The sequence below is a fragment of the Cyprinodon variegatus genome, unplaced genomic scaffold (genome assembly GCF_000732505.1).
Source record: "Cyprinodon variegatus isolate N-32 unplaced genomic scaffold, C_variegatus-1.0 Scaffold674, whole genome shotgun sequence".
Lineage (NCBI taxonomy): Eukaryota > Metazoa > Chordata > Actinopteri > Cyprinodontiformes > Cyprinodontidae > Cyprinodon > Cyprinodon variegatus.
This window is the reverse complement of record NW_015151127.1, coordinates 105,509-117,594: the sequence shown is the minus strand read 5'-3', so window position 1 is coordinate 117,594 and position 12,086 is coordinate 105,509. Positions and strand designations below refer to the sequence as shown.

The 12,086-nt window shown below is 36.1% G+C and overlaps 1 protein-coding gene across 1 annotated transcript in view; it reads right to left on the bottom strand.

The window, feature by feature from the left end:
• The window catches only part of itga9 (integrin subunit alpha 9), a 70,973-nt gene that overhangs the window by 23,221 nt on the left and 35,666 nt on the right, over positions 1 to 12,086 (bottom strand). Inside the window, exon 16 of the mRNA XM_015394160.1 lies at positions 331 to 483. Within this exon, the coding sequence (XP_015249646.1) occupies positions 331 to 483 (153 nt within the window). The remainder of the gene's footprint in view (positions 1 to 330; positions 484 to 12,086) is intronic.

The window sequence follows — 12,086 nt, the reverse complement described above, 5'->3', positions numbered from 1 at the left end:
CAGCTACTCTGGGTTTTAGTAAAACAGTTATTTCTTAGCTTAGGTCCTTAAAACACAAATAAAGTTTGGACTTTGGAGATTATTTTAACTTGGGGAATATTCTACAGCAATAAAAAAACATATTCCTGTTTTTTTTTTTTTTTTTTAACATTTTTACCAGGCGCACCAATAATTGTGAAGATTAAGCAAACTGACGGCTCATCTTACTGATAAACCGTGAGTATGAGACATAATAATTTACCTTAATCGTACCATCTGTGTGACCAATACCTTTAAACTTATCTTTCACACTATATGATCCTTGCTGTCAGTTATGCTAAACTGTTGTACCTCATTCTTGACAGCAATCTTGTTTCCTTTCCTCCATCTCAGCACAGGGGTCAGCGCAGGCAGCTCCCGCTGCTGGTGTCCCGTCATCACATGTTTCCCCAGGCTGTACGCCACCTCGAATGTAATAGCTGTGAATACATCCTTCACTTCTTTCTGCAGAGAACACAAACAACAAGATGATTGCAAAGAATCTGTCCCAGTATGGACAAAACAGACAGAAAAACTGCAAAAGCTGCATTTAACCTCAGAGAAGTAACAGTCATCTTGGTGATTAAAGTAATTTAATGTATTTTTCCAATTAACATGTGGTGCAAAAACTGAACACAGCAGATTTTTAGAAGATCACACAGTCTGGATATGATGTGATAATATCTCACGAGGCTCAACGCGGATCATGTGAAACTGTTTAAACGGATGAGTGACACTTCTTTCTCAACAGTGGCCCCCCTTTTTTTTTATTTGCATTTTTTAGCGTTTTACTTTTTGAATGTAATAAAAGCAGAACCTCTGCGAGTTCCAAGCAAAGTTGATCTTTTTTTAAACCTGCTGGCACTGCCTCTGGGAGATATCGCTTAACTTTGGCTGCTCCGACTGAGACCTCAACAATGATTGTTTGATTTGGCGCTGAGTTTGGAAATAATGCAGACAGAATGAAAGCAGGCAGCTTAATATGATCAGATCTTTAATCTTCAATAGATGACAGAGCTGGAAGACACACGTGGGAAAAGCTGATGGTGATAAGGGATTTTATTCTGCTGCTTCTATCAAATCAACACTCCGCTCTTTGAAAGGAGTTAGATAGACAGTGCTTTGAAATGGCTATCTAAAAGTTGCAGGGAAAACACTAACCCTAACCTGTGTCTCTGAGCCTCACCGATGTCCAGCAACACAGAACCAAGCCCTCAATGTCAATAAAAAGCTCTTCCTTTTGTCTTCCTCTTGCCATCAAAGCCAGCCGTTCTTTATCACCTACTCTTTTTTTTTTGTCCTTTATCACAGTGGATCACACTGACCACCCACCCATCCTCTGCCCTCTGTTAGGTACAGGGTCAGTCTGGGCTTTAAGCACATGGGCACATTACTGGTGTCAAACACACCCAGTCCATCAACACTGGGAGCGTTATGACAGGAAGGAGCCAATGTTAGCGCAGGACATGAACAGACAAAATTCTGATTATTTGAAGTTCATTTGGGAAATGGTGCCAAAAGCAGATAAGGACACAGCCTTGATTACTGCATAGCTATTAGTTTTTACTCTTCAAATGGTTTGACTTCAGCAATCCAAAACCTGTTTAAAAAAAGATATTAAAGACCAGCCCAGGTAGGTTTACACCAACAACATCTCATGAGAAACTGCTGGAATTTGTCCAACCAGAGTGATTGCAGGGGATAATTTAAATAATTTAAATTAAAATATTATATTTTACCAAGCTTTGGACCTAAGCTGTCCTTTTTGACTGTAATATATGTCATAGATATTGAAAATGCAATACCTCCCTGCTGTGAGGACGGCAGACGGGTTCATCGGGGCTCCTCTTTCACCCATTAAAGACATTTCATTCCAGTGCTGCATGTCCGGTGCAATAATATCATCAGCGACCCCTCACAACCCCACCATGGACCTTTCTCTCTGCTGCCCTCTGGGAAGAGGCTTTGCAGCATCCGCTGCAGGGCCAGCAGGTTCTGCAACAGCTTTTTCCCCGTTGCCATGTCTGACTGCTGAACTGTTGAAACTCTAATCTCTAAAAAAGCATATTTTTTTCATAATCCATTTAAGTAGAACACAACTGAATGTTCTACTGCATTTTGCACCATATTTATTTTTTTTTATTTTGCACTACACTAAACCTTTCCACATCAATTCCCTTTGCACCAATGACTAACTGTTTTTTCTTTTCTCCTACACAGTCTACATTCTAAACACTGCTGCACTTTATAAATGGTAATGTTCATTTCACTGTTGCAAGCTGCTCATTCACTGATGAAAGCTGTGTGCATCAAAATTTCATCTCTTGCAAAAATCTTGTGTATGCAAGATGACAATTAAGTTTAAGTCTCTAAGTCTATAAGCTTGTTATAACTCTGACTATCTTATCCTTGGAGTTTCTTTTCATGGCTCTAAGTTATTTACAACAGATATGAAAGTTTTTAAGTCTGTAACTAATAGTTACTTTGCAAAGTGGTACTTTGAGTTTTACACTTAAATAAAGTAATTAGTCCCAGGTTGCCATTGTTAGGTACTATTATTATTAGAAAAACACAAAAATCATATTACTTGAGAACGGAATCCACAAACAATTCTAGGATGAAGGACTGATTGAGACATGAGACGTTCACGGTCCATCTGTCACAACTTCACGCCTCATTTGAAAGCACAGAAGCGCTGCTGTTCCAGCCGTATGTCGGCTAAATCTCTCGGTAACATGACACAGTTATTTAGTGGTGGTACACTGTGTTAAACGCTGGCAACGCCTTCAACCTCAGCGGTGATTAAAACAGGATGCTTGAAGTGGCCCTTGTCCTTTGTCCTCTGACTGAACTGACCTCCGGGGAGAAGACCACTTCAGTCCCCCTGCTTATCTCATAGATGCCACAGGGGACACAGTGGACAAAATGGCTAATAATAGAACAGACAATCTAATATTTTTATACCCGATAAACAGATGTAATCAGAATTTGACAGATAATCAATGAATATAAACATTATAATTTATTTTCATGTTTCAAACAGGAAGCAATACTACAAGTAAACTGGAGCTCTCTCAGGATTAACCATGTGCATTTAAAGTACCGGGTCTGTTTGGTAACTTTTGTCCTGAGCTTTTAATATCCCTTGATCGGTGTTGCCAATTACCCCGCCCAGAATTACACCTCTGCTAGGGTAATTTCCCCCCCTCCTGATCCTGCGTTTATGGAACAGAGGAGTTCCTGAGCTGCAGCCGAGACGGAGAAACTGGCCAGTGTTTTCTGGCAGTTACAAATGACTTTATGAAAGGAACCCCAACAACTGCTCCTCACAGGCCGGTGAGGTTCAGCAAGAGCAGGGCTATTCAAGGGTTAACAGGCATTTACTGTGTTGAATGCTTCTAAAACACATGCTCCACTGGGAGTGTCAATACATCATTCATTGTTTATTTATCATTGTCTTAATTGTTAGCTGCTTTTTAATATGAAAACAATTTACAGATTAATTTTGTATCTGAACCCTGAAATAAATTAAGTAAACATTCCATGTTTTGTCACATTTCTCAATGCATTTAACTGAAGTTTCTTGCAGCACTTCAACACAGAGGACTTCATTCAACTAAGTTCAGGGAGAAACAGCAGGCTTTCATTTAAGCTGCATTTTTCTCTGCAACAGCATTAAGAAAATCTGCATGCTCCAGCAGTTTTGTTCTTTTATGATACACTTCACACTACTTGCCTGAAAATAGAAGTGGTGTTAATTCATTGGATGAACATAGTGCTGCGTTTCTACATGTTTTAAACTATAACAACATTTAAGTAACACTCAGTCATTCACTTGTCTGCCAATATACTTTCTGTTTACAGTCTCATTTTATCCTTTTTTTCAACAGAGCATAATAAGCAACCAAGAAGCCCATGGTAACTCTGAAAAAATGCAGATATCTTTAATCTTAAAGAGAATCTAATAATACAGCAGCTATGGGTCAGGCACTCCACACATCTGACATTTTTACCTTTGCGAAATAAAGTTAGACAGCCTGCCCATATTTTGGGTCCACATTAGCGTTTTTTTTTTTGTTGTTTTTCTTTTTGTATCTGCAGCAGCCAAATACATGCATGCCCCCTCTTATTCACTAATGCATGCAGCAGCCATGCCTTGAAATCAAAGTAAAGTACATTGATTGCTGCTCCCTCTGTTTGCTCTTAATTATTAATATTTTGCTTGATTTGTTTAGAAATCTGTATTTTTTATTTAAATTGGGACTAGTGTAATATTTGTTACAGTTGGTTCATTTTACCAGGTCAACGGACAATGAAAAATGAATATTAGCTTCAGAAATCGCCCTCCGCAAAAATTGGCAGTATTGGTAATCTGTTAGACTGATTCAAAAACAATAATTATCAGCAGTGGCCTTAAAAAGTCTGTATCATGTACAGGATACACCTTTAAAACTGTTGGAAATCCTTTTTAGTTACCTTTCCTATAAGGCTCACTGCAAAAATGGCAAAGAGTGTGCAAAGCATTAATCTAAACAAAGGGGGTGGAGGTATATTCACATTTTTTTTTTTGAAGAAGAAGAAGAAGAATTTGGGGTGTAAAAGATGCTTTAAGTTATTTCAAGATGACGGTAGCAGACATGTGTCCAATAAAACCTTAAACTGGATCCAGAGAAAGAATATAAAAATAGGAAAATTGCTGAATTCAACTTCTCCATAGGAGAAACTAATAACGAGTGACAATCAGAAAAATCCTTGACTTTAGTATGAACTATTTCCCACCCCTTAATTAATTAGTGGACTAATACACCTGGATTATTATACAGGTATGAATGTGAGATTATTGTTGACATCTCATATTTACTTCATGTTAAGGGCTTTGATAGAAATATTTTAAACTAATAAACATTTTTAGGTTTTCAATTCTCTTTTTTAAATTTTCCAAACTTTTATGTAAAATATAATCTCTGCATGTCACATATTAATAGGATCAACACAATGGCAACTCACCAAACTCCCCACTTCCTGCACACAGAGCAGCCCTACCACTGTGGGTGTGGGGAGGGTGACGTAAGGCTCTGAAATGCTCTGATGCTCAATTTAAATGCCACATGCTTGGCTGAAACACACAAGAGCTTTACTCTCAGCCAAACCACTCCCTCAAAAGGGTTCAGCATCAGCCCCGACTTTACTCAAAGAACTCCTTTTAAGGACAAAGGATGTTTAGATGATTTACAGGTTGAAGCTATTTTATTGAAGAGTTAAGTGCGGGGGGAATCTGTGTCTAAATGGAAAAAGCTTTTATAGTAAAGTGATGAAAGGATCCAGCTTGTCAGCGATAGGGGTGATAGGAGTACAGAGCAACACAAGGAGACAATTAGAAATGTATTTAGAGCAATGTGTGCAACATTTGTTAGTCAAGCAGATACTAAGCTTATCTTATATTGACCTTAATGTGTATCATTTGGAGAATTAAACTATAAGTGATGGTGGGTCATCAAAAACGTTAGGAAGTTTAGAATGACAAACTAGAGGCATAGGGAGCAGAGTTATTCCACTATTTCAATGGAGAATACAGACGAGATCCAATATCAGATTCCAACCCAATGTCGACATTATTTTTGAGGAGATTCATTTTAGACAGATTAATATATGGAAAGAATGATATAGGTCACATCTGTAAAATTCGAATGTTAAACAAAAAGGTGAAGCTTGTCACAGATTCCCACTGTGCCTGGACAGAGTACACATTCAGTAGAACAGTAGTGTAACCGTAAGGATTATCAACACCAATAATTCAGTGTTGAGAAAAATCTACAACAATCTGTAAAAATAAACCAATAACATTACATGAAAGGCCACTAAATTCAACTGAAAGTTACTTCATCTAGATTTGCAGACCTCAACCTGCATGTGCCAAAGAGTGTATGGGATCTAATGTTGTCACATTGCAACAAAAATCAGAAATATGTAAATTTCTGAAAATAGAGCTGTTACCCTCAGTAATGCAATAAGTCTAGAAAAGGCAGTAGAAAAAGTAGTCAAAAATGTATTGTGTGTTCTTGACTTGGCATCACTTCAATATGAACTTCCTATTTTATTGATGTCGTTTGGTTTGACTTTTCTCTTTTTGTGAGGTATAAACAAGGTTAAAAGTAAAACCTGCTTACTGATAAATAATTACTTTTAAGGTAGAAAAGCTAATCATAAGGCATCATTCGCCATACATTTTTAGAACGTTTATTCAAAGTTACCTCCAACATTAGGACAATACTGTGAAAAGATTGTGACTGAGTTAACTAATTACAGGGTTAGACTTAAATTAGATAACAGGAAGACCAAACTGAGTTCAAAGAGTTATTATATAAACTTGTTAAGTATTTCTATAAAAAGACAATTTATAGAATAAATATATATATGGACACTACTGTTATGTTAATGCTATCAATGCTTACCACTGTCATCACGGCTGTAAGATGCTAAAACCATATAAAACGTCAACTCCCCTTAGAAGTATTGTCTTCTTTAAATAGTAAATTACTGGTACAGTATTTTGTCACTGCTCCTGCTAAAAGCTGACCTTAAAACTCAATGTATCACTACAAAAACATTATTTAACTCAGGAAAAATAAATCTCCTTTATCTTTTCAAACATATATAGATTTCTGAACCTACAATGTCAAAGACCCCCACCAACCCCCTCGAATCACATATCTAGAACAACGTTCAATCAGCTCTAACAGCAAAGCACCACATCCTGTTAAAATTCCCCAGGGTGCACCTCCTCAGGTCAGGCTGTTGTCGTCAGTGGCAGGAAATGTATTTTTTTTCCAACGATATAGCTTCCTTCAAGGACACAGCCAAGGACTTGTGACAATCATCACTGCCGCCTATAAACCAAGTTTTCTTCTTTTTTTTTTTCTATTTCTCAAGCTCACACAAGTTAAAATTTAATTTGTGTGCAGCTTGAGTTGATGCAGAATAGGTTGTGATTAGTTTCCCCCACAGGAAATGGAAGACGATTGCTGTGAATCAAAGAAAAGATGTGTTGCTAACATTTTAAAAAGTCAAATTTTTCCCTAAGTGGTGTCTTTTATTTAAACCTGGCTATTTTTATTTATTAATTTATTGTTTTGCTGCCGAAAATGAATAAAGTAGAAAACTTGTTGAAATCATCAAACTTATTTCAATTCAAATGAATTAATCATGGTACAGTGATCACTAAAAGTAACCTCCCTTAGACCCCATTCCTATGCCCCCGTAATACATTTCTTATTGTCAGTGTAAAACTATAACATGAGTCAGAGAAACATAATTTCTTCATTTAATGATCTGTCAGGCAAACATGAGATGGAAAAAAAAAGAAAAAAAATATATAATTTTTAACCCTCATTCTTTCCAAAACCAACTTTTCCTGAGAAATTTAAAAACAGCACTACTAGTCATACTAAATGCATGCAGTTTTATCTTGTTCTCATTCAGCATGAGCCATTCCTGGAAGTGGAAGCAGTGATGCTTCTCAGATGTATGTCCAAATTCCGGCAACAACTTGATTAGAAAAAAATAATCCTTAGTACCTCATGACTCAACATGTAGGCAGGAAAGAGTGATTGTCAACCCTATAAAAAGTACCACCTTACTATATAACATGTACAAAAACACTGTAGAGATGTCAAAATTAGTTTTGGATTTTCTTTATGGAAAAAATAGAGGAAGGACGGAAGGAAAGAAAAAAAGAAGAGAAAAAGAAAGGGTAAAAACTAATTTTGCTTAGCTTAAGTCTAAAAACCCAGAATCGCTGCTTTGCATTTTAGAAATATATAGAGATGCAGGTATCACAAGTTTTTCTTTTGTAGTTTGCATCTGAATACATCTTTAAAAACTGCACCCACAACCACAATTTAATGCCTACTATTAAACATTACTATTAGCTTGAACTATTGATGCCAATTTCCTTGGTCAATGTGTAAAACAATCCTACTGGTTTTTACATACTTGGAAATGTAGATAAGTACCTCTGGCCATGAAAACTCCCAGTTTTCCTGCTTTTTGCTTATGTTTACCTATTTCTATTTAGGAGACACTAAACATCATCCAAAGTCTAAATTGCAGAAGGACAGTCTGTCGTTCTGAAGGACTGTGTGTTGCAATGCCTCCCATGAGCAAACATACATTTCCTCCTGAATACACAGACAAGCTCATCACTTCAGCCACAGGAAATGTTTACCAACTGCACCGTCATGCATGTGGTAAAATAAAAAATAAGACAAAAAAAAAAATACTGTTTGATTCTCAGTAAAATAGTCCTTCTTTTCTTTTGTTTTTTTTTATGCTACTTGCAACTTCTTTTTCTTACAGAAAATACAAACCAAAAGGAAAATGAAGAATTTCCCAAAACACCTGTAATAAATAAAAACTTTATGGGTGGATATAAGGTAACATGCTTTTTTACACAATAATTTGGTTATGCTGGTTTTATTGGTACAGAAAACAATGCTCACGTAAACAGAAATTTACAGGAAACTTTTACAGCCGTGTTCGCATCATGATGAAGGCATTCAACATCTGACGGTTGGACAGCTACAGCCACAGCTGGGATTTATAAAGGAACTAAGGAAGGTGCCTCACTTCCCCCATGGGGAACTTGCCAGATGGAACTGGTTAACTGCTCCTACATAGAAAACTCATCAGCAACGTTTTTTTCTACTAGACTCTATCAACAATGACTTGATTTAACGGCAATGCTAATGACTATAACTGCTTCAATAATCAATACGTATGAAAATTAAGTAAAGTGTCTTTAAATTACATGGATGTGAAATTTTCCACTCATTATTTGTTTTCTGTTCTCTTTTCATTTTCACAATTAGAGCTGATTTGACAAACAAGATGGCATGGTGTTAAACAGGAAAGGAGGAGAGAAACAGGAGGCCAAATATTGCCATTCAGAAGTGTTTACGTTTGTAAACTGATTTATGTTATAACCTGACCTATGAATGTGAAATTAATAAAATGATCATTCCTTTAATAAGAACTAGAGAATTGGTTTCCAATTAGTAAAAGAGAAAAACAAACTTTTTTTACAAGTTGTTCGGAAGAAGGAATCAAACAGTTTTTAAAGGTTTTCCTCAAGTTTTAGGCAATGAAGAGAGCAATGCAATGTTCTACCTTTATCATTCAATACAGTATGACCAAGATTCTTCACTCTGCTTGTTTCTCTTTTTACCCTCTGTTCATTTATTATTCAAAATTATAGCTACCATTAATTTTAGAGGCTCATGAGGCTCATTTCCACAGAAAGCAAGCCTGAGAGGTGCTTCTTGTTATAGAAAGTATTCACAAGCTCTGTGTTTCAGAAAATAATTTTAAAAGCATCTCCTTCCTGGAGGGAGGCGTCAACTGATCTATTCCTACATGTAGTATTAACTCTGTGTATTCCTCTTTTCTTTAGCTTTACCTTGAAAAAACTACTGATCCACCAATGCTTAGATTATAACATTATTTTAATTGAAGCAGCTAATTGCAGCTATTGCTGCCATTGAGTAGCTGCAATCCGTGAGTTTTAGATTACCGGTACCATCCATACTATTGCTGTTAACTGTGCCTCTACAGCAGACAACTGTGAGTATTTCACTTACTTTTCTTTATAAATTGAAATGTGTATTTATATACGTTTGATTCTCGTCCCTTCAATATCCAGCCGGGAACAGCAGAAAGCTGCACATACAGTGTAAAATGCATTCAGTGTACTTTACTAAAAGGAAACGTGAAAACGCCTTGCCTCAAACATTTTAGCATTTGCCTCTAGTTCACATTAAGTTTGCACTACTGAAAAATTGTGAGTAAACTTAACTTAGTGACAGTAGGCTCCTTTTGGGGAAACCGCCTTTAAAATGCATGTTTGTAGGGAACATCCTATTTGGATGGAAATTTGATTAATCAAAGAACCAGCAGGTCATTGTTCTTCCTCTTCAGAATGCCTAAACTCTATTTTATTCCCATCCAACCACACCTACTGCCCAATGGGGTAAAACTGATCTTTCAGGTTCCACGTTTTTCAAAAACATAATATGCGTGGACTCAACTTAAATGTTTTGAGTTATGAAAATGGATTACACAGCAAGTATTTAAAATGGGCACAAATAAAAAGTTGAGAGATGAGTTGCTCACTCAAAGTTTTACATTAAATGTTGAGTTATATGATGTATTGAAGCTGCTTCTTCTTGATCTTTATATTTAAAGCATGTGATTTTCTAAAGTCAACAAATGGCTTTTAAGACGAAGGGTTATTACAAAGTCAATGCTTCAAGGCAATCAGTCAGACTTCCTTACACATATCCTCAAACTGCATTACACTATCAACGTTGACTGTTTTAGAAATATTATTCAATGGGACAGTACAGTGGGTAAAATAAGTATTTAACACATCACTATTTTTCTCAGTAAATATATTTCTTGAGGTGCTATGGACATGAAATTTCTACAAGATGCCGGGATCAATCCATGCATTCCATATACATATAAAGCAATCAAACCATAAATGTCCAGAAATTAAGTTACGTGAAATAAAGTGAAATGACACATAGAACAAGTATTGAACACACTTATTGTAATTTATTTAATACTTTGTACAAAAGCCTTTAATGGGAATGACAGCTTCAAGATGCTTTTCTAAATTTTGAATCAATTAGATATGCACCGTGAAAAAAAAAAAAAGAAGCTTTTTAGTCCTATGAAGTGTCAAAGATAAGATGGCATTTCCTGTCATATAGTTCTGTATAGATAAACGCAAAAGGGGGGGAACAAGATGAGATCAATTTTACAAGTCAACTTTGTCGGCTGTGCTGAAAGTAGTTGCATCCCTATTTATATTTAATGAAAATCATATTGAAATCTAATTTGGTTTTATCGTCTTAAAAGCACAAAGCAAGAATATCAAAATTATCAAGAGGCCATCAACAAGAAAAAACAATGCTTTTATATCTCATATCCGTTATAGAGGATTACTATTTGGGATTTAGATTAAAGGGTAAAGAGTAAATATCCTGTGCTTGGAAAAGATGTAGATCACAGAGGATGTTTTATGGGGATTAGCAGGATGGATGAACTGAATCCATCTTGCTAATGGTGTCAATGTGTTATTTCTGAATGTTGCTGTTTAGAAAGAACAACACGCGTCACAAGACTTCCTGTGTTTGAAAGATAAACTTCATTTTAAATCTTGATAATTTTTTTTGGGGGGGGGCATAAACAGGAAGTTAGTCAGCAAAGACATTTTCACATAATAAGGAGATTCTTTTAGAACCTTAATAGCAAGAGATATTTATTATTGAAAGGCTATTTCAGTCTAAAGAGTAAAGGTCATCCTGATGGATATGTTGGCAGGGAGAAACATCTTAAACTGCGAAGTTTTCAAAATGGAGCTCAGTGTGTTTGTCAGTGAGTTTGGATCTACTCCATCCTGGTGATGAGGGAGGTCTCCAGCTGCTTCCTGCAGCGGATTTTCTTATTTATATAAATCTGGGAGATTTTGTCTCCATGTTAATGTTGGAGCCATTGTTTTCAGACTACCCTGGGATTAAACTGGAGCTTGCAAAGTTATATTTTGTATGATTTACCTCACTTGGATTCTGTAGATGCAGTCATTGCTCAACATACCTAAATGGATTGTGCAGATTTTATGTTCATTGGGTATCTTTTGTGACAAAACCTGTCTATTTCTAGAGCAACCCTTTCTTTTTACTCTTTCACTTTAAAAACAGACAAAATGTTTCTTGTTTCAGTTTAGAGTTTAGTTTTACAAATTTTTCACTTCTAAAAGTTTAGATGCACTAATGTTACTATTACTTCACACAGCCTGGGCACAAAAACAGGACATTGTCTTGGTTTTATTAGCTTCTGCAACAGTTGTTTTCATTTTTTAGGTACACCTCAAACAGTGACTCCTAATGTGACAGCATGGAAGACAAGAAATAAACCAGGATAACAGGTAGAGATCTGTGGACCTGCACTAAGAGAAAAAAAAGAAATTTGCATATAAGTCTTCTAATTCAAAACATTATCTATATATA